This window comes from Emydura macquarii, unplaced genomic scaffold, assembly GCF_026122565.2.
Source record: "Emydura macquarii macquarii isolate MOO-44397 ecotype Brisbane River unplaced genomic scaffold, CSIRO-AGI_Emac_v2 contig_2894, whole genome shotgun sequence".
Taxonomy (NCBI): Eukaryota; Metazoa; Chordata; order Testudines; family Chelidae; genus Emydura; species Emydura macquarii.
The window spans coordinates 64,075-90,684 of record NW_027133031.1 but is presented as its reverse complement, the minus strand read 5'-3'; the positions used below and the strand labels follow the sequence as shown (position 1 = coordinate 90,684).

Genomic DNA, 26,610 nt, shown 5'->3' with positions numbered 1-26,610 from the left:
GGCTCATGGTAGCGTGGGGACCTATTACCTTAGGGGGTTCATTCAGTGACCTCTGAATTCTGGAGCGCAGTATTCAGACAACTAATGAGGTCACAAATGAACATCATCAGTGTTTGGTCTCCAAATCTCCATGGGTGTGTGTGTCATTTTGCACACTCGGCAGCAGCTGCCGAAAGAGGCCTGGGACTCAAAGAGCAGGATCTGCGGCTGGCCCGCAGTGAAATAGTCACAGCTGTCGGGGCCCAACAGCTGGGCTAATGAGGTGTGCAGCGTTAGAGATGCACTAAGCCTGGTTGCTGCTACCTCTCCCGCCGTGCTGATTTAAGGAGTGGTGTTGAGGGCAGCCTCGAGGGATGAACTGGGCCATCATGATCGCTGGCTGGGGAGGAGGGAGCGCCAACATGACAGGGCATTCGGGGGGAAAGCATAGCATTGGTAGCGTCTGTTCGGTGGCCGTGCAGCCACTTCACGCTCCCGTGTCACCCCCTGCTTCCAGCATGCCTTTTCATGCGCACTCTGGTGTGTGAGTGCGGCACTGGTGCAAGGGGTCGCTGTCTGCCCCTGCCGCAGGTTTGGTGAGCAGCACCTGTGCCAGCTTCGTGCACTTCCTGCCCAATGGACCTTAACCAGGCGGTGGAAGGATGCCCTGTCCCCAAAGGGGGGGGTTCGGTCTCCTTTGGCCACTCGGAGGCTGCCTGCAAGGGGCCAGCTGTGGTGGTGGTTGTGAGGGCAGAGGCCTGTCCAGGGAGAAGTGGGTTTAGACCACCCGCTTGTTTCACATGCTAAGAGCTGGTCACTGGAATAGCCTGAACGGCTCCCCGGCCTGTTAGTAACCTCCTGGCACCTCCTCTTCCCACAACACAAGCTCCATGTACATCTATTCAAATAAAAGCACTGGCCTCCTTTGCTCTTATTCCCTCTTCTTAGGGACATCGTCGCGGTCAGTATTTGCCTTGAAAACATAATCCCAGCAGATTAAGTGTAAATTTGATGCCAGATGGATTACCCTCCCCTATAAGAAGTGTGAAGAAGTATTTCCTTATGTTTGTTTTAAACCTGCAGCCTACTACTGTCAGTGGGTGTCCCTGAGTTTTTGTGTTGTGTGACGGTGTAAATAGTCCTTCTGTATTCCTCTTCTCCATCCCATTCATGTTTTCTAGACCGCTATCATAGCCACCTCTAGCCATCTCTTTTCAAAATAGAAAAGACCCAGTCTTTTTATTCTCTCCTCACCTGGAAGCTGTTCTATATCTCTCATCTTTTTTGTAGCCTTCTCTCTACTTTTTCCAATTCTATTTTTTTTTTTTTGAGAGGGGGAGACCAGAACTGCACAGACTATTCAAGGTGTGGGTGTACCATGGATTTATATTGTGGCATTGTGATATTTTCTGTCTATCCCTTTCTTAATGGTTCATAACACTGTTAGCTTTTTTGACTGCCACTGCACGTTGAGTGGATGTTTTCAGGAAACTATTCACGCTGACTCCAAGATCTTTTTTGAGTGGTAACAGCTAATATAGACCCCAAAGTTTTGTATGTCTAGGTGGGATTATTTTCCAATGTACATTACTTTGCACTTATCAACACTGAATTTCATCGGCAGTTTTGTTGTCCAGTCACCCAGTTTTGTGAGATCCCTTTGAAACTTTTTGCAATCTGCTTTGAACTTAATTATCCTGAGTCGTTTTGTATCCTCTGCAAACAACCAATTTGCCTTGTACTGAATTTAGGCTTACTGGTCGAGCCTTTTTTAAAAATGGTCATTACATTAGCTATCCTGCAGTCATCTGGTACAGAGGCTGATCTAAGTGATAGGTTACATACCACAGTTACTAGGGCTGCAGTGTCATGAGAGTTTCTTGAGAACTCTTCTGGGGATACCCTCTGGTCCTGGTGACTTGTTACTGTTTTCTAAACCTCCTCTATGACACCTCAGTATCAGACAGTTCCTCAGATGTTACCTAAAAAGACTGGCTCATGTGGGAATCTCCCCCACATCCCCTACCATGTTGACTAATGCAAAGAATTCATTTAGCATCTCTGCAATGGCCTCGTCTGCCTCGAGTGCTCCTTTAGCATCTCGATAGTCCAGTGCCCCCTGATTGTTTGGCTGGCTTCCTGCTTCTGATGTACTTAAAAAGAGTTTGCTGTTAGTTTTTGTCTTTTGTTGTTTGTTTTTGTTTTCTACCTGCCTAATTCTACGTGACATGCCAGAGTTTATGCTCCTTCCTATTTTATTCAGTAGGATTTGACTTCCAATTTTTAAACTGTCTTTTTGTCTCTAACTGCCTCTTTACTCTATTGTTTAGCCATGATGGCAGTTTTTTGGCCTGGTTGCAAGTATTTCACTCTTGTGACTGGTCCTTTTTAATATCTATTTAACTAGCTTTCTCATTTTTGTATATTTGTGAAGTTAAGTGTTACTGTGATGGGTTCTTTGGTATTTTCTCCCCTACAAGGATGTTAAATTTCATTACATTATGGTTGCTATTACTGAGGGCTTCCGCTACATTCACCTCTTGGATCCAATCCTGTATGCTACTTCAGATATAGCTTTTAAAAACTAGGTCTTGAGCAGGGACGCCTGAGCTAACAGTACAGAAGTGGCCATTTCATACTGTACACGTCCTGTGAATAGGACTTTAATATAAAGCTACAACTCCCACTCAGTCATACACACTTCCAATGTTTATTCAAACTGCACATTAATCGTGGACTCTGTATTAACTGTAGCACCTCCAGGCTCCCTCCTTGCCTTGGAAAAGCTGAGACACACCCACAGTACCCTCTGCTGTACAAACTGACCCTACTCCAGCACTCCAAAGCAGTGTGTCAGCCATGGGTAGGGGTGAAGAAAAGTGAGGTAAACTCCACCTCTGTCAGGGAGGAACTGTTCTGTGGGGATTTTGAGACTATCTCTGGGTGGACTTGGCTATCTTCGAAAGAAATAACAATGTGGATTGTTCTAGGCTGGAGTCACGTGCTGCTGCTCCTTTCGAAGCATTGAGATAAACAGCAATACTAAATGAGCAGCCTCTACTTTAAAGGCAGCTTTTGAAACCACTGAGCTCTGCAATTACCCAATTAGGAGGAATCCATTCTGTCCAGACACTGTCCTCTGTCTGTCTCCTCTTCCTCCTCCTCCTGCAAAGGCAGGCTTGTTCGTTTCAGATGGTATCTTGTGTGTTGCAAAGTACTTGGATTCAAGTTTGACCTTGCCAATCTGTGAAATAAAATCAAGGCGTGACCCTCCTTGACAGATGTGCAGAGAAGTGATCAGTATGCTGGCTGGCTGGGTCTGCCTTTAAACAGGGTGGGGCTGCTGGGAGAACTTGGAGAGACATGAAAGTGATCTGTTCCCCATTAGGCGTAGTTAGATGCAGTATATGGTCTTGATGTGATGCTTGGGCGGAATAATGGCAAAAAGAAAAGCAAGCTGGATAGTTTCTTCTGAGAGCAGGACGGACTGAGGAGGAGGAGACCTGGCTTCAATTTCTTCAGGCCAGTCACCAGCGAGAGAGATTCTAAACTTAGCCACAGAGAAAAGAGAGAGATGGGCACAAAGGTGGATAAATAAGCCTGAGCCAGCACGACACGTAGGGGAACTTCTAGGAGAGGCCCTCCTGGCACTGGAGAGGGTCCAAGCTAAGGTGACCAGATAGCATGTGTGGAAAAAATCGGCAGGGGGAGGGATGATAGAAGCCTATGTAAGAAAAAGCCCCGAATCTCAAGACTGTCCCTATAGACCTGGGACGTTTGGTCACCCTAGTCCCAGCGTAGGGGTAGAATGCTGTGAAAAGATGGTGGCTTATTTGAGGGACGGCTGCATCTCCTGCAGGGTGAGAGGTCTGCAGCACTGGAGACAGTGGTTGTTACTGCTGGGAGTGAGTGGTGGCAGGCCCTGAGGATGGGCAGAGACAGGGCTAGGGCTGTGGGAAGTGGCCAAGGGAGACCACAGCAAGGGACAGAAGTTCGAGACGCAGCAGGAGGCTGCGATCCACAGGGTCCCTGGGCCAGGACCTGGAGTAGTGGGCGGAACCAGGTCCCTTCCCGCCACTAGCCACTGGGGAAGTGATGGGATAAGCGACTATAAGCGCCACTAAATAAGTGGTGGGATTGAGAAACTGCAGCGGCCCCAGGGGAAGTGGCTGGACTCCTGAGAAGCCAAACCTCCCCTGCAAGAGGGGGGGGGGGACAGTGATTGTGGCTTGGCCAAAGGGGCCTAACAGCGGCAGGAAGAGCTACAGGCCAACTGCAGCGAGAGAGTGACGGGATGCGGACTGCGGATGTGGGCGTCAACTCAAGCTAATCCCCGGACAATCGGTAGGAGGCACCAGTCCTGTGGCAGTGAGTGGTGCAAATCTGTCACACGGTAAAGCCATGTTCACTTGGAAGATGTGCTGCTGCTCGAGAGAGACAGGTGTAGAGAGACAAATGTCTGCAGGAAACCCTGAACGTGGCGCGTACACTGCTGGAGTGGAAGGGCTGGAATTTACACTTGTGCCATTTCAAAACCAAGCTTGTAACAATGAGTGGTTTGGACACACAGCGCTCCTGAGCGATGAACCCCCAGCACAGCGCAAATCGCACCTGTTGACAGATGTAACACTCACTCTCTTGACCTGTCATTTGACCTGCCTAATAGAATCAGTGAAAGCTTCAGACCCGTTAAAGGCCTTAGCTGCTACAAAGGGTGAAAATTCAGGATTGCATAGCCAGGGGCTGGAGCCTATTGCAGATTTCATCAGTGGAGGCAAAATGAGACTTGTTTATTTCTTGGATAGCCGATTTCCTCAGGGACAGCCAATATAAAAGTGCTTTTATTGGACACAAATAAGCAGAAACTGGAGCATCTTCTGCTTTGCTTTTACTCAAGGCTGGAGTGTTTTGTTTTTGAGCCTGAGCATGGAAAGGGTTCCCAGGCCTCTGACACCCAGTCTCCAGTGTTGTTACAGCATCAAATGAGTTACCTGGTTGTTTGGCTTAGCAGGATAGGGATGCAGAATGGAGCAGGGTAGGTGTTTGTCTGGGAAAGAGTTCAGAGGGGCTAGGAAATAGCTGAAAGATCTTGTACACAAAGCTCAAATCATGGGGACGACACTGTCGGAACCATTCTCATCTAGCAGTGATGGCCCTAGACGGTTCATGTGTTGCTGGGTGGGAGGAGGGTTTTGACTGTTTGTGGAGGTAATTTGATAGGAGGCTGTAATTCTGAAGACCGTCTGCCGTGGCATTGGAGACCACTCCAGTGCCCTGACCATATCCTCCAGGGCTGGAGAACCTCGCCAAGCCCATTCCTGCCTCCTCACGAGGAATGCACAATTAAGGCCGTGTTCTCGAGGGCCTCTTCTAACCGTTGGTTCAGACGCCTCACCCTCCCAAAGAAAAGGCAGAGTGCCTCAATTATGGGCTGGCACGGGGTCAGGGCAGCGCTCAGTATGTATTAGTGCGGCTAGCCTCCTACTTCCCCACTGGCTCCCCGTAGGCAGGAGACGTGAAACAGGTCATTAAGGCAACACAGAATAAATCAATGGGTGAGAGCCTCGTCCTGAAGGGCTAGGCCACCCACTGCTAGCCATCGAACTATGGACAATGCATAAACGTTCTCACTGTCTCTCTTTGTTTGAGTTTCCTTAATGTCCTTGGGTAAATTAGTAGCAAAGCGCAAGGCCATTTTCCCGTGGAGACATATTGCAACTGTGCACTAAATGCTATTTGCAGGATGGTGGACACAATCAGGCCTGCTTCAAACACTATAATACCCTCATCCAAATATTTGTCTACTTAGGGTTCGATCCTTCAAGTCCTGCCCTGTGTAATCTACTGAAATCCATGGCAGTAAGCTCTGTGCACACCAGTATTTTGCAGGACTTAACACGGGTTTTCTGTTGTGATTGGTGGTTTTTGAAATCCCAAGGGGCTTTGTCACCTTAAATCATGTTGCAAAGAAACATAATCCCTTCCCTCTGTTACCAGCAACACCTTAGATTAGGAGTGAAAGAACTTTAAAACTCTAGGCCTAGATTTTTCCAGAAGTGGCTAATGATTTTGTTATAGCAAAAACTCAGTCAGTTTCTCTGTTGGTCAGTCAGTTTCACTGATGCAGCTCTGAGCTCCTGCAATGTGGGGTTCACCTGGACCAAGGGAGTGAGAGTGTGGGTGTCTGTCTCTCTCTCATCTATTCCTAATAGAAGCTGACAAAGCTGTGAGAGTCTAAATGTTCCTGAAAAGTTCATTTGAACCCAGCACATGAGAGGCCCAGTTTAAGCTGCTTCCTTGGGGGGTTGTCTCCCTGGATAGGAAGGTTTAAAGCTCCAATTAGGGCTTCTGGCAACCCCAGGCTCCAACTCCAACGGCGCTGACTCCTCTGCAAGATAAATCCTGTGCCAGGCTGTTGCCTGGGTTTGAAACCTTAAAAACTGAGGGGCTGGTGAGGGTGTTTCAGACTCCAGTCAGCATGCAGGCTGGGCCACAGGAAGCAGCATGGATACGGGTCTGCTAAGCACAGGCCCATGCTGATTTGAATCCACTGCGGCTTCAGAGAGACCTACCAGTCATAAAACCTCTCCCAGCCCAGGGATCCAGGGTGCCCTCAATCCCCCTGCCTCATCTGTGCTGCCAGGGAGGGAAGGGTGTCCATGTGCCATGTTAGAGTAACCCCTCCCAGGCTGACTGGTGTGAACACTAGGGCCGTGCCAATGGAAGTGGGGACGAAAAGGTGGTCGGTTTCCAAGGACGGTATAACCGGCTGCTGGTCTTCACCGGGAGAATTACTTAGCACCCGAATAAGTGCTGAAAGCAGATAAGAAGAAAGGCCCTTGAAGTATCTCTGAGGGCAAGGTCCAGCATGCAGGACATCAGTTCCTGTTAAGGGGGCGGGGTGGGGGGGAAATTCACTGTGAAACCCTCTTATAGGGAAGTCATTCCCTTGCCCAGCTCTGCCTCTCCAGAGCAATGTCGCTTGAAGAGCTGGAGACTGGGGCTGCACTCTGCCCAGTTCAGTGCGGGCGGATGTGCCTGCCTCCTCTTCCAGTCACGCAGCCGTGGGTTCGCTACGGTAACACGTCCCGCTTACCAGCTCCTGCTGCTGGAGGAGCTCACGGCACGGTGCTGCTGTTAGTTAATTTAGTATGCCAATCCCCAGGGCGGTAGGTCAATATTATCTCCATTTTACACAGGAGGAAACCAAGCCCCAGAGAGTGACAAGCCGGTTGTGAACAGCGGTGAGCACCCTCTGCGTCTCGCTGCCTGCCCACGCCTGAGCCGCTGGAAAACACACTGCCAGCTGGCCAGGGTCAGGCATCTAAAGAGCGATGCTGAAAACCCACCTGCCTGTGCCCCCAAAGTGAAAATGCCCATGCAAGCAGCGTGCGACTGCGTATGCCTGTGAGCTCCCCCGCTTCTTCGCTGCCTCACCTGAAGAGTCTCCGGCTAGAACCGGACCCGTAGATAAGTGATATGCTTCTCGAAGCAGTGAGCGCCCCACCAGTCCCTCTCTCGGGGACGTGCCTAGAAAACAGTGCTGAGGAGGAAACCGGGAGCGAAGCGGGAGCAGGGAGTGTGCTGGCTGAGGCAGGGCGGGCTGGGTGTGAAGCCAGGCTGAAGGCTGGGGGGAGGGTTGTGTTACGGGAGGTGAGATGGTTGGCGTGACGGTGAAATAGCCGAATAAAAGGGATTGCCTGAATCGTTGGTGCCTCCACTGCCTCCTTCGCACGACGGGCCCTGCCACCAATGAAATCATAGAAGATGAGGGTTGGAAGGGAGCTCAGGAGGTCACTCGGCCCACCCCCTGCTCAAAGCAGGACCAACCCCAGCTAAATCCTCCCAGGCAGGGCTTTGTCAAGCCGGGCCTTAAAAACCTCTAAGAATGGAGACTCCACCAGCTCCCTAGGTAACCCCTCCCATCACTCATCTTCGGCTCAGCCCGCTGCTCTGCCAGGCTCCTGGCAGGCCCCACTGGCACAGACGTGTGCCCATTGGCTGGGCTCTCTAGCGTGCTCGATAGTAACCTGCCTCCTGCTCCGCCGGGATTGGGGGGCGACCCCTGCCCTGGCTCTCATGGTGGCCTACAGGATAGATACAGGGTGCTGCCCCCGGCTGTGCTATACAGGATCAGATGCTCCTGCCGCCCTCCCCAAACTTATGCCGAGAAAAGCCTCCTCCAACGGAAAATTGTCCTCCTGGCTCCAGCTCTTACCCAGCCCCAGCAGTGGCCAAGAAGATGCCCACTGGGGGGGGGGGGGGTGACTGTCCTGGCCGGAGGGAGGCCTGCTATTAACACACAGCTGGGCCAGTTCTCTTTGGACTGGGAACAGCAGGCAGGGCAGGGCAGGGCAGGTCTGGCTGGATCCTCCCGGAGCCAGGCCCAAGGTGGGGGGAGAAAGGTGGGTTCCCTCCACCTCTGCACCCCGCCACCTTCCAGGCGCACGGGGCGCAGAGCCCGGGCAGCTGGTGGGGACGCGGCTGACAGCAGGGGCCGGGCGGGTGCCAGGATCGGGGAAGGGGCGCAGGTGGCGGTGTGGTGCGGGGGGGAGCTCCGGTGCGCGCCGGGGAGGTTGGCGGGCGAGGCCGGGCGGCCCCAGGGGGGGAGCGCCCGGGGCTGAGGGGGCGGCCCGGGCCGGGCTGGGAGCGGGGAGGCGCTAGGGCCGCGCAGCCGGGCCCGGCGGAGCAGGGGAGGGACCCGGCTCCAGACTCCCCGAGCAGCGGCTGCAGGAACCGCTAGGTCCCGCTAGGTCCCGCGTCCCGGGCGAGCGCGCAGCGGCGGCGGCGGCAGAGCCGGGGAGCCCCGCTCCCAGTCCCGGTCCCGGTCCGGGCCATGCCGCGCCCGCGGGCGGCGCAGGGGGCCGGCAGGCAGCGGGGCGGCTGCGGGGGGCTGTGAGGGCGGGGAGCCCCTGGGGCGGAGCGGGGTCCCCGGCACATGGCTGCAGCCGGCGCCCGGCTCTAGGGCGCGCTCCGGGCCGCCACCCCCCTGCGCCCGCCGCGGCGGGGCCCGTCCTGCCCCCCGGTCCCCGGCGTCTGTCGGCTCGGCGGCGGCCGGCCGGGATGGGCTGATGGGCGGAGAGCCGCGCTGCGGGGTGCGCTGGGCGGCCGGGCTGCTCTGCCTGGCCGCCTGGCTGTGCGCGGGGGGCGCCCGCAGCTGCCCGGCCCGGACCCCCGGCTGCAAGTGCCTGGGCGAGCGGCCCAAGGGCCCCAGCCCGCCCGGCGCCGCCCGCCGGAGACTGGTCTGCAGCAACCAGGAGCTGCCGGAGCCGCCGGACCCGCGCCTGCTGCCCAACGCCACCGTCAGCCTGTGAGTAGCCGGCGCTCGGCGTGCCCCCCGTATCCCCCTCTGCCTGCCCCACAGCCCCCCGGCCTAGAGCCACTGGCTCCCCCCACCGGACCCCTAGAGCCACTGGCTCCGCACCCCCAGCACCCACCAGCCCCTATCAGGCACCGTCTCCTCCTGCCTGCACCCTGCACCCCCAGAATGACTCGCCCCACCTGCCCTCACATCCGGCACGTTCCCCTCTGCCAGCCCCTGAGCTCTCCTGCCATGCCCCCCAGCACCCACCCGGGTTCCCCCAGCCTGTCCCTGCCACATGTGGATTGACTTTCCTGCCGGCGCCCCGCATCTACCAGGCCCCTCTCTGCATCGCCCCACCGCCCCCGGCGTTCTCCTGCCCGCCCCCGCTGCTTATCCCTCCTAGCCCTTCCACCCTTCTTCCGCCAATCACTTCGCTTCCCTCCTGCCAGACTCTTTCTCGGGTGTAAACTCTGCTGGGCTGTTTGAATCCAGGGCTCCCACCCAGGCCAGAGGGGACAGTGGGAAATGTTGTTTGTTTATTGAGGGCTGTGAGTAGGCGCCGCTCCCAGACCACATAATGACCGGGCCAGGTCCCTGCTCTGGGGCGAGCTGGCAGCTGAGAATTCAGGCACGCGATTGGGATGATGATGATGATGATGAGTCCCAGCCATGGACCAGGGCTCACTTGCGATGGAGGGCAGGGGAGATGAATGGACCAGGCTCTGGTGGGTTTAAACAGGGGTTCCAACCCCTTGTCTGCACTAGACTGAATGTCCTAGCATCTCCCGTCCTAGCAGCGCTGCCCCGGGGGTGACAGTGGACACTGGGGCGGGCAGGGTGCTGTCAGCGTTCTAGCCACCATGGGGTCTGCGTGCTCCCACTGGCTGAGCTTGCACCCGTGGGCAACCCGTATGAGCACAGCCAGGGAGCGGGGGGCCCGCCTACAGCAGGTGTGATGGGGCGAAGGTGTGTTGTGCAGGGAGGATAGAAAACCCATGTGCAGCAGCGCAGGTTTCCCGCTGCGTCTTCCAAGCGTGCCGCTCTGGGTGCACGTGTCGGGCCCAGTCTCTCAGGCCAATAGCACCACTGACTTCTTTAGCGGCACTCGCCAGAAAAAGGGCTGTCTGCTCTTAGCCGTGTTCGTGTCAGCTAAGAGCGCTTAAGAGGCGTGGTCACTACTGTAAAAAATTCTCCTTGTGGGCCTGATCCCAGATGGCGCTGGAGCCAGGGGAAAGAGGCCAGTATTGAATTCCTGTTTCTGATCACCATCTTGTCGCCTCAACAGTCACGTTGTTAAACGAAGCCGTTGCCTTATCTACAGTCCAGATGCTGCAGTGGTATCTGTGCACACAGGTTCCATGCACACCTCTGGACCCCGGACAGTCCCTGCAGTTTGCAGGGTCCATGCCTAAGATACCAATTAACAGTCTAGATACAAATACAAATATATTTTTTTGGGGGGGTGGTCACTTCTAATGGCCTGTTTATTAGTTTGTGTTTCATCCTGGGGGAACGGCTTAGTCTGTGCTTGAAAAGGGTTTGCTGCTATAGCTATACCAGCAAATCCTCCTAGTGTAGACGCAGTTTATCCGGGCAAAAAGTCCCTTTGCTGTTATCGCTTGCACCAGTCCTCCCAGAGCAGTAAGCTATTTTGCCAATATAACTGTGGCTACACTAGAACTTTGGCCAGTATAGAAAGTTGTGTGTATATATATATATATATATATATATATATATATAACATCCCCAGCCTATTGTACTGTATTGGCACCAGTTCCTAGTGCAGACCTGGCCTGAAAATCAATGAAATCAGTTTCCCTTTGGTTTATAGTCAATTTCATTTCCACTTGTTCCTTTGGCAGTGTCTGAGGCTTTACACAGAGAGCTTTTGTTTGAAAACAACTGTTTCCACTGGAAATAATAATGTACAGGTTTCTTAAAATAGCTCCTCCCTCATCTCCCCAGTTTGACTTGGCAATGTCCCTCTAGAGCAGGGAAAGTTTTAAAAGTTCCACCTGTCTTTTCATTGTAGCACTTGATTGTCAGTGTGTTTTGTAAGCACAGAGGAGGCCTCACAGTTGAAACTTGGCTTAAAAGTCTCAGAACCCCACGTCTTCGTTTGAGCCGATGTTATTCATACTTTATGCTCACCTAGACCCCAACTCCGCAAAGGTTCATGCACATACTTAACTGTACAAGCAGTAAGCAAGGCTTCTCTGGAGCTGCCCCCAGTGTTGTTGACAGGGTAACAAGCCTTGTGGATAAGGGGGATGCAGTGGATGTGGTGTATCTTGACTTCAGTAAGGCTTTTGATACTGTCTCGCATGGCCATTTCAGAAACAAACGAGGGAAATACAACCTAGATGGAGCTACTGTAAGGTGGGTGTATACCTGGTGGGGAAACCGTTCCCAGAGAGTCGTTTTCAGTGGTTCATAGTAAAATTAGATGAACATATTGAGTGGGGTCCTGCACGGCTCAGTTCTGGGTCCTGGTCGGTTCAATATCTTCATCAGTGATGTAGAGAATGGCATAGAGAGTACACTCATCAAGTTTGCAGATGTTACCAAGCTGGGAGGGGGTTGCCGATGCTTTGGAGAATAGGATTAACATTCAAAATGATCTGGACAGACTGGAGAAATGGTCTGAAGTAAATGGGATGAAATTCCATGGGGACATATGGAAAGTGCTCTATTTAGCAAGGAACGATCAGTTTTACACGTACACAATGTGAAATGACTGCCTAGGAAGGAGCTCTGGGGAAAGCGATCTGGGGATCACAAGCTAAATATGAGTCAACAGTGTAATGCTGTTGCAAAAAAAGCAAAAGTCATTCTGGGGTGTATTAGCAGGAGTGTTGTAAGCAAGACATGAGAGGTAATTTTCCCCTTCTACTCTGTGCTGATTAGGCCTCCACTGGAGTATTGTATGGAGTTCTGAGTGCCACGTTTCGGGAAAGATGTGGACAAACTGGAGAAAGTCCGGAGAAGAATAACAAAAATGTGTAAAGGTCTAGAAAACATGACCTGTGAGAGAGGATTGAAGAAATTGGGTGTGTATAGTCTGGAGAAGAGAAGACTGGGGCAGGGGTGGAGCGACGGGGACAGACATAGCCGTTTTCAAGTTAAAAAAAGGTGGTTACAAGGAGGAGGGAGAAAAATTCTTCTTCTTAACCTCTGAGGACGGGACAAGAAGCAATGGGCTTAAACTGCAGCCAGGGCAGTTTAGGACATTTGGAAAAACTTCCTAACTGTCAGGGTAGTTAAGCACTGGAACAAAGTGCCTAGGCAGGTTGTGGAATCTCCGTCATTGGATTTTTTTAAGAGCAGGTTGGACAAACTCCTGTCAGGGATGGTCTAGTTAATCCTTAGTCCTGCCTGGAGTGCAGGGGACTGGACTAGCAGACCTCTTGAGGTCCCTTCCAGTCCTATGATTTATGATTCTATGTTAAGTCCCTGATCCTGCAAGACCTGTGTGTGCGCTTCTTTTTGCACATTGGGGATTGTCCTGTTGAAGTCAAAGGGACTGTTTGCAGTGCATAAAGTCAAGTGCTGACATAAGTGTTTGTAGGACTGGGGCCTAATGACCAAAGCCCAGTGAAAGGGGCAGAAGAAGGCAGGTTTTCTGAGCTCCAGCGCACAGATAGGGGAGCAATTTTTAAAAAGCCATGTTTCTTTTCTCTGTTTAACTCTGGTTTGGATTTACTCTTGCATTCATTTTTTTAAAAGCTGTTAGTATTTTAGTGTTGTTGTCTTTATCAGCTTGTTGGGGTTCTTTTACTTACAAAAGAAGGGATTTTGTTTTTAAACACTTCTGAGCATGTGTTGGCCATGCAAGTTCAGAAAGCGTGGGATTACTTTAGCAAGCAGGCCTAGTGCACGCTTGTTCCTGACACGTTTGTGGTTCTGTTCACTGACGTGCATTTGATCCCACCTGGCCATGTTTTAGCCTACGCGCTATCACACTAGACATCTTGGCTAAGATTTTAAAAGGTGTGTAGTGATTTCATGTGCCCAGCTTGCATCGCTTTAATAGGGCCTGATTCTCAGAGTATGTGTGTTCAGCGCTTTCTGAAAATCAGGCCTCTTCAAGAGACCTCAAGTTGGGTCCCTGAAAAATGAAGCATCCGGAATCTCTAATCCTTTTTGAAAATGTTGGCCTGTGAGTGCATGTGCCTTTGCTCATGTGTTTGTGTGTGCATACATAGAATAACATGTTCTGGCAATGTGAAAATCTTCCCACAAAGATGACATGAAAGATGGAATTATGATAATACAACTGTAAATAGTCACACAACAATAACACCCGAGAATTTCATAATTGACAGTGATACCTACCATGTGTGATCCACTCTCTCTTTTAATTACTACTATAAATAACCTAGACATTCTGTTGACGTCTGATCACTTTTCTCACTTCCCGAAGAAACGTGCTTTTTAATTTTTTAATTTCTGGTTACCTCCCTGCCTCTTCCACATGTTCACTCAAGCCCTGATTCGGCAATCCATCCTTATTCAGCACATGCTTTAATGCGTTGCTGAACCAGGGCTTGGATGTGTGGATAAAGGACTTTACCAGCTGCTGCTGAAATGCTGTGTAGGGGGAAAGCCTTAACCAAACCACACTGAGTGGCAGGGACTGTGAAAGCAGAAAGGCCATTTTGGAGTTCATCTTTTAATGATTTAACATTTCTAGGTATTGCTAATTTCCACTAATTCGGCTCTTTGAGAGAGAATCTCTTTCTGGACAGGGTCACACACAGACAGCACACAATGCAAAGTAACAAAGCTAGGCTGGCCATACAATGAACATTAGATGGGCACCGCTCAAACCTGACATGAAACCTACAAACACAGGCAGAAAGCTACAAATATGCAGTGACCCCAGACTTTACTCTCCAGCACGAAACGTGATTTATCCTAAACCTTTTCCAGATGGAAAAATCAAAACCAGAGGCTTTTAGTTGATGAACAGCCCCTTTAGAGACCGCCGGATTACAAGGACACCATGGCTTGGTCTTCTGTTGGATTTAAAGTGGGAAAGCAGTAATTAGCCCTTGAGAGGCACGGGGCGTTCTTCTGTTCTCTATAGGTTCTCACACCGCGCTCATCACTGAGTATCTGAACGCCTTCCCGTCCTGCATTAAGCAGTTGGAGTCACATCTGTCATGCTGGCCATCTATTTCTCAACGAGCGGTACTGCTGAAAAAATAATTGCACTTCAAGCCCGTTCTGAAGAATCTGACTGGTGGAGATCTATGGGCAAAGTCCTGCATGACTCCCCAAGAGACGCTTTTTATATAAAGAAAGATTTTGTTTATATCTATATTATAATTATATAGTTTAAATAAAGTTGTAGAGCAGCTGATTCTTCCTGGGGAATGTGTTGGGTGCATTTTGTTTAGAATAATAATACTTGGCACTTAAAATAGAGCCCTAATTCTGGCCTTCTTCAGGTCTGGCCAGAAGACAGGAACATGTTAGGGCTGAACGAACCGTCCTAATTCTAGCTGGATTCTGTGCCCAAGCAAGTTATTCCTGCCAGAAACTGATGTAACCCGCATGGCACAGTGATGCCTGGGCCCTGGCCAGGGTGGTACGTGCTAAAACACATGGACCGCACTCCCTGGCCCACCCTAGGTTGCTCCTCTGCCATTCTGCCTGCTTGTGGGTTTGGGGGGAGACCAGAATGTTTGGTCTGCAGCCGGAGTGGGGAGTACCATACGGAGCCGTGCAGGCGCATGGCCCACAGGCAGAACATGGCCTGCGATGTTGTAAGAGCCCCTATGGTTGGTGTTTTGAGTTTCTCCCTCTTTTTTCTAGGGGTGTTTGAGATAGCCATGGTCTTTGTGGCCTCAGAGCCTCAGCAGTTGCTGCTGTAATCACCCCTCAAGTGAGACTCCTTGTTAGTATTACAGTTCCCCCCCGCTGCAGCCGGATGGAGAGTGGGGGCAATCAGCAGCAGCAAAGATCCAGGGCATCCCAGATCCTGGTTCCATGTGAACGTGTCCAGTAATATGGAGAATGGAGCCAGGATTAGAGAACACCAGGCACACAGGCAGAGCCACCTCTAAAACCTTGCGTCAGGGTTGGGGGGCTGACCTCCGCTGATTAAACCCCAGGGAATTCAGTGTAGACAGCCCGCGCTGCTTCGGCAGCGTGGGTTATGTGGATGAGAGGATCAGAATCCATGTTTCGTTTTCCCCTGCCATGTCTGTAATACGTGGCGGATCCTCATGGAAAACCTTCTATTTAGAGAAAGTACAGCTCGTTTTCTCTCCATCCATCTCCCCCTGTGGGGATTGTTGCTTCACAGATAGAACCAAAGCCAGTGAAATGCCAGCAGATGTTTAAGTATAGAAATTAACTCCACGTGGTGGAGCTTCCCTGGCAAAAGAACAGGTCTGATGCGCAGAGAGCCGGGGATGTTGAGTGCTGGGGGGTCGTCTGCTCTACCACTCGATTGAAGTCCTCCCTTTGTGTCTTTGAGGCTTCATGCAGAGCTTTGCAACTCCAGGCGAGCTGCATCGCTCAGGGCTTGATCCTGCGCGGTGCCCAGCGCCCGCCAGTCCCATTGAAGGCTGAGGAATTCGAAGTGGCTCAACATCTTGCAGGGTCAAGTCTTAAATATGCCCAGCTGTCTTAGCACGACATGCTGCACGTCTTGGCTCCGTCCTCTTGCCAAAGAAACTCCGTCACCTGCAGCCAATTTTGAAGGGAATCGAACATCTGCAGGTACGGGATGTTGTTGGCTCTGCTTTTGAGCTTTGTTATTGCAAAAAAAAAAAAAAAGGCAATTTCTTCAGCATGCAGCCATTAGAAACCTGCTAACGCCCTTCTCTGGCGCCCACGATCCAGGGGCGGGCAGGCTCACGTGCTGGGGAAGTGTGCAAAGTGTGTGTGTCGGTGGGGGGGAGGAATTAGACCACTCATAGCCTACTGCAGCCTGAACAAAAGTTGCCAGTTTGCACTTGTTTATGTATGTCTCTCACCCACCCTTGCATACACCCGTATGTTGGTTTATGCCTTGGACCTTGAGCACCATTTGCGCCTGAACCAGCTCAGGGAGGAGAAGAGGGTTAAATAGACAGGGGAGTGCTCTTTTCAGGGGAGCCATGTGAGATGGTCTGTGGCTGGTTTTGGGGCTTGCACAGTTCCTCTGGGTGGCACAAAGAGACATTCTCCAAGCTGCAGAGCCCTATGAATACGATTCTCATCAGACTGGTTTCCTTTTCTTGGGGACAGGGCTGACGGGTTCTTGGTCGGTTCACGTATTTGAAATGTCCTAAGTTATGGGTTTCCCAGCACTTCTCCAGGGAAACCGCTTGTCTTCGTGGTACGCTCCACTCTCACGTTACTATTGCCAATGTCAGTCCCTTTGGGAATAAAAATCTCGGTTCACGGTTTTGCTCCTAAGCATTAGATTCCAGCCAGGTGAGCCCAATGGGGCAGAGTTTTTCTCTCTCCTCCTTGCACTCTCTGGTACCTGGTAGCTAAGATGCAGTAGAAGAATTTTGGAGGGTTTTGTGAGTGAGATAATTCATGAGCCCTCATCGTGATTGATGTCTTATCTCAGCCACAGGCCTGAGCTACCGGACCTGAGGGTGATATTTGTGTATCCAAACCTGGGCTTCTAATGGCACCTCTTTTGCAACATAGTCTATGGAGTGAACGCCCCTGCTCTGTTATAAAGTCCAGCACACCCTTACAGGGGGTTCTCTTCAGTCTAACCTTGCAGCGCCCCGGGGGGAGTTGTGGCTGAAGAGAGAAGGCAGTTCTGTCTCTTGTGCCGTTTCTGCTGTTCGTCCGAAGTCCCTGCGAGGTGATGGGACCCTTTCAGACATGTATTAACAAGGTTTTAATTCCCGCCCCCTCTGAATGACCTCTGTGCTAATAGCCTAATGGGAAAAGTACTGTGTTCTTAACAAGACACAGATAGCCGTGTTAGGCCAGAGCCAGCCCTGCTGTCACACACGCAGGAGTCCAAACCTCTTCCAGATGTGGAATTCTAGCGCAGGCTCGTTTATGCGCACAGCTTGATTGCACCAAAATTACTGATTGTCTGGGGGAATATAGGGTTTCGACTTATGACCAATTTCCAGATCTACTTGAACTCCCCTCGCTGAGTCCTGTTTGTCCTGGGCCTTGCAGATGGTTTCTTTCTGAAACCCTTTTCAGCCTCTTATTTGTTATTTATTGGCCTGCAGTTGTCAGCTTTTTTTTTCCCCCTTCCCCTCTCTCTCCCCTTTTTCTCTTTGGAAAAAGCGTCTCCCAAACACAGAGAGACTCGCTCCAGCGCCTCTCATGTGGATTTAATCATGGGCAGGTTAGAGAACTGGAACTCAGAAGATTGCAGGGAAGCGCCTGTGTGCCCGTGAGGGCTCATTCTGCAGCTCTGCCTCCAGTGCCTGCCCCAGGCGTGAAGAGGACACGTTTGTGGAGCAGGCCGGAGTTGTTAGATGCCTTGGAGGCGGGTGGGAGGAAGGTCAGTCCCTGGGGTCTGGGACTGCACGTGTATTTGAACAAGCTCCTGTTTTGTTAGAAAAATCCTTGGGCAGCGAGCATTACCCTGCCTCTTCCCTGTAGCACACAGTCATGGCTGCTGAGTGGCTCTGATCTCTGGGGCGGCGGGAGGGATGTGGACCCCGTATTAAGAGGACACCTCTGCTAATGGATCTGAGTGCAAGCCGTTAGGCTCATGCTGGGCTGGGATGATCCTGCCCAGAGAGTCCTTTCTCTGCCTGCTTTTTCTGGTTTGGGTCTGGCCCAAGCTGGTAGTGACTGTCACCTGTTCCCATCCCATGGCGCTTTTGTGCCTGTGTGAAACCGCTTTGGTGGGTCTCAGCCCATCTCCTAGCGGACGAGCGAAAATGTCCCCACAGCTGGCACTGACTGGCCCTCTGGTTGGCAGGCTTGCCAGCCGCGGTGAAGGTTCAGTGACCCGCGGAGGATGAACGCTCCTCTGGCCCTCTGAGACAGCACGGAGACGCAGACCGGCCCATTGCACGATTACAGGCCAGGCAGCGTGACTGCTCTGCACTTCCATGCCGCAGTTACGGGAGGATGGTCTAGTGCTTAGGGTGCTCGCCTAGCACTTGGGAGACCTGCATTCAGGACTCTCCTCCACCGCTAAGGGCTGGGGGAAAGCTGACAGGTGTGGAGGAGCATGGGGTTCAGACCGAGACTTCTCTTGGGGAGGATTTGTTAGTGGGATTCGCTATATCCTAGTAAAGAGGAGAGGATAGAAGTTGATAAAGTACGGATAGGAGCTGAAGAGAAATAGTCAAATGGAAAAGAGTCCCATTCAGTTACGTCCCATGAGGGCAGACAACTAAATATTGACACATTTTATAAGTGTTTATATACAAATACTAGAAATCTAAAGGCAGAGAGGGGTGAACTTGAGTGCCTGGTATTGGTATAACAGGCATCACAGAAACTTGGTGGAGCTATGACAGTCAATGGGATATGGCAATACCAGGGTACAAAATATCTGGGAATGACAGAGTAACATGCACTGGGGGGGCACGTATATGTGAAAGAAAACATAAAGTCAAATACAGTCAAAACCTTAAATGACTCTCACAGTGCCATGAAATCTCTGCAGATAGAAATCCCATGCTTGAATAATGAGAGTGTGGCAGTGGGAATATGCTATCAACCACCTGGCCGGGATGGTGACGATGATTTAACATGCTCAGGAAGATCTGAGAAGCTACAAAACCAGAAAACTCAATACCTGTAATAACGGGGGATTTCAGCTATCCCCATATTGACTAGGAACATATCATTTAAGGACGGGTTGCAGAGATGAACATTTCTAGACACCATTCATGACGGCTTCTTGGAGCAGCTAGTCCTGGCACCCACAAGGGGAGAGGCAATTCTTGATTTGGTCTGGATCTGTCCAGCTGAATCACCTCTATACCAGATGACTGGCAGATAGCTAATGTAAAGATAATTTTTTTTAAATGCTCCAGAAGCGATCCTGGCAATTACAGGCCAATAAGCCTAACTTCTGTACCGGGCAAACTGGTTGAAACTATAGTAAAGAACAGAATAACGGGTTCCCCCTAGGATCTGTACTTTGACCCGTGCTGTTTAACATATTCATAAATGATCTGGAAAAAAGGGATAAACAGTGGGGAAGCAAAGTTTGCAGACAATGTAAAATTACTCCAGATAGTAAGTCCACCCAAGACTCACCCAAGGACACACAGCAGGTCGGTGGCAGAGCTGGGAATAGCCCTCATGAGTGATGGGTGTGTGTGTGGGTGTTTGTCAGTGAGATCCCTTCAGATGTAATCCATTGCCTGATCCCTGGATTGGCTAGCTAGCCCTACTCCGGCAGCGGCTCAGATTCGTTTTTGGATGGTCCGTCTCACTGAGCAAATGCCTCTGCTGCTTGTGGAGCTGCCCCGGGGCACCTTGCGTTTGCTGCCCGGCCCTTTCCGTGGCTTGCCCCGAAGCGGGCAGAGCGTCTGGGATGCAGAGGCTCCGTAGCGGTGGAGGGAAGGGTTCAGGGGGAGCAGCCTCCCTAGGCTCATTTCAGGGGACGGTGAGCGTTTGATCAGAGGCCGATGCGCTAGGGAGTGCCTGGTAGACACAGCGGGCTGCTGCAGGCTCGTTGAGAGAGACGGCGTCGCCGTGACAGTCCTCTCACGTCTCTTGAGTCCTGGCCTTGTGTAGCTGATGGATTTCTTGCCCATCACCCTGGTGTCTGGGACCCTCTGGATGGCCGGCTGTTGGCAGGAGGTGGGGAAAGGAGTTCCGCTGTGGCGGAAAGTATTCGCTTTTCCTTGTCTTGCTGCTGTGTCCCACACGGTTTAGAAACTGCCCCTTCCCTCTGCCAGCAGCTGCGCCAGGGCCGTTTCGATCGCTCAGCTGGAGCCCCAGGCCCTGCCTCTAATCCATCCTGTTCGGGGCTTCCGGGGACAGCTGCAGAGGGCAGCTGGCTCTGCTCTGGGGCTCTCCTCCCTGCTCCCAAGCTCTGCTACGGCTCCAGCCGTGCTCCGAAACGTGAGCTGGCAGCTGGCGCTTCGTGCGCCGGGTTTGTGTGGCAAAGGCAGTAAATTAAAGTGACGGTTTAGACCAAGCGGGGGGGGGGGGGCTGCGGGGGTCACTCCGGACACCTGTGGTTGCCACCCAGGACAGGTCAGTGAGGGAGTGGCGCACGGGCCAGATCAAAGGACTCAGAAGCACTCAGCTGTCATCCTTTCCTAGAGAGAGCAAGGTCTGCAAGCGTCCTCGGTCCTGAGTGGTCACAAGTGACAGATTTGAGCATGGAACCAGCAGGATGACCCTTCCCTGGCTTTGACCGTGGTTGGCCCGGTGTTGCCGGCTTTCCTTGTTCCACCGTGAGTCTTGTGATATTTGGTGGCCCCAGCTCCTGGAGTCAGGTGATCACATGAGACTCTCAACTTTGTTTTCTTCTTCCCCCCCCCCCCCCCCGTTACTTTCTGGCTTTCTTGGTTGTGGAGTGAAGGTGGAAAAGTGACACCTGAAGGCAGATAAAACCCCAGTATGTATTGCTTTTAAAAAAAAATCACATGGTTTTAAGCCACTCTCATGATTGTTTTGTCCATACTGGAAACCTCACAGCAGTGTGCCAATTCTCTCCCCCCACTTGGTATCTGATGTGTCATGGAGATCTTATTGCCTGCGCTGTGCTGGCCATTTCACACTCTCTCTGGGATTTATTTTCCTGTTCTAACAAAAGCAAGCGTTGGAACAATCATTTTCAGCCATCCAAAATAGCCCGCTTTGACGTGAGCCTCCAGACAACGCCCTGTGCATGTCACAGAGAAGGGAAGAGCTCCTGATGGTGTGAAAACAAAGGGGGGAGCTGGCTCAGAGGAAAAGTAAGGCCACTCCATTTCTCCGGCCACTGCCCTCCTTGGTTATGCCCTAGCTGGCCGGCAGCCTGGATTTATTTGTCGGCTCCCTGTTCACGATGAGGCCAATGTTATTTTAGCACCAGCTTCAGCGGGAGCTGGAGTGGCCCAGGGGATCGGAAGTGGGGTGTGGCGGCTTTTCAGTGCTGGGTTGCACGCTCAAGTGCAAACCCCAGGCGGGCAGTGACCTGTGGCTTCTGAGATTGATTTAGTGGCTTTCCATCCGTATCGGATCAGAAAGGCCAGCCTGGCAGTTGGCAGCGATCGCCCACTTCTGCAGAGAGACTCAGGAAGGGATGCGTCCTGGAGACAAGGGTTCCCTTCTGGCCCACACTGGCAGAGATCATCCGCCCAGGTCAGGGCGTAGGCACACGGGGAGGCAATGGGCTGGGAGAGACCACTGCTGCTTCCTGTGCCGTACCCAGCCTCCCGTGGCTTGTAATCTAGCACCTTTTGCCCCCATGAAAACCCCCGTTTTAGACCGTCCCGTTCTCCCCCCGCAGCGTGGCCTGTAGGGCTTCAGCTCTGGTGCCATGTGCTTTAAATTAATGCACTCAGAAAGCAAAGCATAAATCCTCGCCCTCCAGTACTGAGCGCCGATCTGATTGTATTGGCCTTTCTGCTGCACATCTCCACGCTGCCGACCGCACTCTGACCGAGGGGGGCTAGCGTCTCTCCACGTCCTTTTTTGGCGGGGTACGTAGGAAGTTTATTGTTTTAGCAGCCCTGTTTCTGGAGCCGTTATTTATCCAAGTGGATTCCAGCGCGCTTGAGAAAACAGTCTTGTTTTTTTCGCTTTTGGCTTCTCTTCCGAGATTTAAAAAAAAAAAAAAAAATCCCCCGTGTTGACACTCAGCAGTGACTCTGCAATGCTGCTGCAGGACTTGGCACCCAGCAATTAAGTGCTATTAACTTCAAACCACTGGATCCTCTGGGAGATTCTGCGCAACAGGGTTTTGACACAAGCCCAAACATTCTCTGCATTAGGGGGTATCGACTGTTGTACAAAGGCTGAAGCCCCAAGCGCCGCTACATCTGTGCTTAGTGTGTCTTATTGCCCCTTGGCGTGACTCTCCGTGGACAATGTTGTCTGCCCGATGCCCTTGGCCGCCACCAGTTATTTCCCTTTGACTCGCTGCTTTAATTCCTAATCCCCGCATTGTCCAAAGAGACTTTTCCAGCCCTCGCTCAATTAGCCAATTAAAGTGTAGAGAGTGGCTGCAGTGTGTTCCCGCGGTGGGCGGGAGGGGAAGGAGAAGCAATCCCACCCGCCTACTGTGTTCAGTGCTACATTTTGTCATGCTTGTGGTGGTTTTATTTATTATTCACATTGCATTAGCACCAAAAGGCCCCAGCTGAGACCTAGGCCCGGTTATGCTGGGCGCTGAAAAGACTCATAGACTGTTCCTGCCCTGAAGGGTTTACAGTCTACATGGGTAAGACCGACACTGAGGCCCAGAGGGGAAACTGAGGCCCAGAGGGGCCATTCCTTGCCCACAGTTACACAGTAGATGAGTGGCTGAGCTGGGGACTCCCAGCCCAGGGCCCTGCCCGCTGGACCATGCCGCCTCTTCTGATGGAAGATGGCTTGGCTTTTCAGATGTCCAACACCAGAGGAGCCGAAGCAGCAGTGCCTTCCTTGGGATGCTGCTCCGTCCGCAGTCTCCCAAGGGTTAATATTTCTGTTCCCTTGTTCCCTTTGAGTGGAGACACTTGGTCCTTCCCCACTGCTCCTGCGAAGTTGATGCTGAAGTGCAAATGCGTTTAGCAAAAGGCCTCATAAGTTGGAGTCTCCTGCGTGAATGTTTGGGTGGGTAGCTTCCTGCACTCCCGGCTCCGAGGGTCCCCAGGACATCCAGGGCCGAAGCAGAGCCCCAGCTCCCCGCGAACGTGCTGCTTTCGTGGTCTGCCAAGCGTGCGGGTATGTGAGGAGCAGATGCAGACAGCCGGGTGGAGAGGGGCTCTGGGGCCAGGCAGCACAGGCTGGGCGGGGAATGGGGGCGTAGGGTGGAAGCCGTTTCCCTTGCTGAAGCTTCCAGGGAAGGTTTCAGTCTCTGAAGTCTCCCCTGCCAATACCCATGTCCCTCCTCAAATTGCTCTGGAGCCTTCGCTTTGCGCTGTGGTAACTGGGTTATCCACAGCCTGCTTCTCCCCCTCCGCCCCCCCATCACACCTCGGAGAGGAGACGGGCTGACGGGGCGAGGAGGCCCATGTGCAGCTTCCCGTAAGAGCCTTTCTCTCCCCCTCTCTCTACTGCTCTCTGCTAAGCTATGGAGCCAAACCTTGGGGCGAGGTGGGGGGGGGGGGATCCTAAGTAAATAAACAACAAAAGGAGTCAATGACAGGAAACGGTCTGGAAAGAGAAGGCAGGAGCCCAGAAAAATGAGGCCCTGCAGCCACGCATGCAAAGTGTGGTTTCATTTTTCACCAGCACCGAATTCTGTAGACAGTGGGCTGGCCTGGGACTTCTCCCACCGCCCCCGCCAGGGGAAGCATGGCCCAGGGGAGAGCGCTCCAGGGGCGCATCACGAGAGAGCTGACCCTGTGCGGATGCCACAGCCAGCTCAGTGCAGGGCCCATGTCTCCCCGGCCTCCATTGTCCCGGCGGGGCAGGAGTGCAGGCACGGCAGGAGGGATGGGGCTGGCTTGGGCCAAATCCAGGCCTTCCTCCTAACCCGCCTGGTGCCCTTACCCCGCTCTGCCTTCGCGATCCAGGCCCCTGCTCTCAAGGGGGGGCTGGGGGTAACTGGCAGCAGGACGCTTTTTGCTTGGGGGCAGGGACGGAGGGAAGCAAAGCGCCACATGCCAAGAGCAGGAAAGTGATTCTCTTCAAGGGCGGATGCTGGGATTTTAGCTCAGGCATTGCTGCCGTACTGGGATGGAGGCAGTGTTTTGTCCGGGGGCGGGTTGGGATCATGAGATGAAGGGTGGTCCTGGGGCTAAGGCACCGGGCTGGACTCAGAAGATCGGGGTTCAGTTCCCAGCCCTGCCACAGACGCCTTGTGGGACCCTGGGCAACTCACTGAAGGTGGAATTTTCAGACGGGCCCCAGTGAGCTGGGGGGAGCCCAGCCGTCCGGCTGCAAGCTCTGCTCCTCGGCATCCCGCCCGCCCTCTCCTGGGCCTCAGTTCCCCTCTGCGCAGTGGCGATGGCGATTGGCAGGAGCGCCCGGGCGGCGGCGTCTCAGCTCAGAGCAGGCGATCGGCGTGCTCCTTTCCGGCCTCCCACTCGGTACGTCAGAAAGCAGGCGATGCTTCGCTGCCAGGGCAAACTCCGAATCCACAGCCGCCTCTGGCAGGACGAGCAGCTCTGTGGTGAGAGATTCCCATTGCGTCGAGGCCATGGAATCCCCCGGCCGCGCGGTCCCGGGGAGGGGTTGGCCTGGAGGCTTTTGAGGCGAGAGGTTCTGCTCGCTTTCCTGGCGCAGAGGATGGCACCACCCGCCCCATTCCCTCCGCTCCGGAGACGCAGCCCAGCGAGGCAGACTGTCGGGCCAGAGGCAGGGCCTGGCTCTGCGCAGCCCGGCCGAACTCCTTTGCTGTCCACGTGCCGGCCGGGCCCCATGGCTCAGCTCCCAGGCACCCTGTGCAGATGCGTGGGAATGCGCGGACGTCCACGTGTGTTTAAGGCATGCATGCGTTACGCAGAGGGTGACAGGCGGTGCCTGGGGATGGACTCTGCCTGCTGAAACGGTGGGCCAACGTCTCTTCTCATGGACACCCCTGTTAATCCAGATTAACTCCACTGGCTTCACAGGATTTAGTCTGGACTGACACCGGGGAGCGCAGTTTGTCCCATCTCTCGTTCCGCCGGCATTGTCGCCCCATCAGCCCTGTCACCTTCTGCTTGTTATTGGAGCCTCTTGCTGTGTGCGGGAATGAAAGGCTTGGGGAGGTTTGTGGGGCACTCAGACCCGTGCTGCCATTTGGGGGTATCATGAACATCCTCCCCGGACTGGCGGGAGTCCGGGAGAGTCCCTGCACTCTGCGGGGTGTTTTCGGGAACGTCCCTAACTCCCAAGTCCCCGCGGTGTGTTTACAGGGGGGCGTCTTAGACAAGCAAGGGAGGGTGGGTTTGGGATTCACGTCCGTAAGTTAGAAACTTCAGGACACTTCTGAGCTGCCCTTCCCTCTCTGCGTGGTGGCTAGTTACCCCCGTCGTTCAGGGGCCCGGTACGACACAGCTCTGCTTCTGAAGGGGGCGTCCCTAGGGAGAACCCATGAGGCAGCTGCCGCCTCTAAGAGCTAGCTAGAGGAAGGCGTCGCCTGAGTTAATTGGGTTTGATCCCAAAGGAAATGCTTCTCCAATGCAGCGGTTTGGGCTCTGTCTCTCTCCTCCCTCCAGTCCCTGTGTGTGCAGAGTACTTTGTGGGAAGGGGAATCGGTTTCTTCCCAGCCGAAGGGGTTTTTTTTTGAGCTTTTTTGTTGGCTAGACGGGAATATCGTCTCACCCAGTGCTCAGAGCAGGGGGCTGGGAGTCAGGATTCCTGGTTTTCCTGGGGCTGCCTCGACACACTGCTGAGGTGTGGGCAAGGTCCTTCCCCTCAGTTTCCTCATCTGGGAAATGGAGACAATAAATACTTCTGCTCTCAGGAGGCGGCAGCGGGCTTTACCTGGCTTGCAGGAGCTTTGTGGCTGCAGTGGCTCCTCTGGTGAAAGACCTGGATTGCCAAGTGCTGCTCTGAGAATCACGCATGAATGTTCAGGTGCAGAGGGAAATTCGGGGAAGCGGCTCTGACTCCTGCAGCGAGGTGGCTGCAAGTCCAGAACGCCTCTCGATCCCAGCGGACGTGGCTTACGCGCCCCACTCAGCTCCCCCACATTTGGGGGGAAGTATCTGATGCATCTTCTTTGTGGTTCTCTTCGTCTAGGCTTCTGGTGGTCAAGTTACAGGGACGAGGTCCAGCCACACTTCCTTTTGTTCAGAAGAACAGCGAGTGTTGGTTTTGCACCGTGCTGCCCCATGCACTCCAAGCTCGGCTTAGTTTAGCTGACATTTAGGGACTCCTCAGTCTTACTCAGGTGGTTGCTTTCAAGGGTGTCAGTTCTGTGGCTGCATTATTCTAGGGGCTCAGATACTGCACTGATGATGGCCGGAGTAAGTCCAATAAATAATGTCCCCAGTCGCTCCGGCTGCACTTCCTTGGCTTATGCCATCTTCTCACTCTGGTTCTGCTGCCACTTGGGGAACACCTGGGGTATAATCGCAGACCCCTGGAAGGTGTTGGGAGTTTTCCCTCTGACTTCAGTGGAAGGAGGATTTCACACCAGGCGTTTGCTGTCTGGGAGGTAAATTCCAAGCTCTGCCCTTCTCCTGCCCACGCAGGAACCGCTGGGGAAATGGAGGCACCACCACTGCAGATGGTGGTGATGGAGAGGCTATGGGGAAAGCTGGTTCAGCTCCGGTAATAACAACAATGCCCAGCTTTAATACAGC

General features: G+C 53.0%; 1 protein-coding gene across 1 annotated transcript in view; it reads left to right on the top strand.

Moving 5' to 3' along the window:
- The first annotated feature begins 8,760 nt into the window (after positions 1-8,760).
- The window catches only part of ADGRA2 (adhesion G protein-coupled receptor A2), a 75,056-nt gene continuing 57,206 nt past the window's right edge, over positions 8,761-26,610 (top strand). The window contains exon 1 of the mRNA XM_067568426.1: positions 8,761-9,289. Within this exon, the coding sequence (XP_067424527.1) occupies positions 9,051-9,289 (239 nt within the window). The 5' untranslated portion in view covers positions 8,761-9,050. The remainder of the gene's footprint in view (positions 9,290-26,610) is intronic.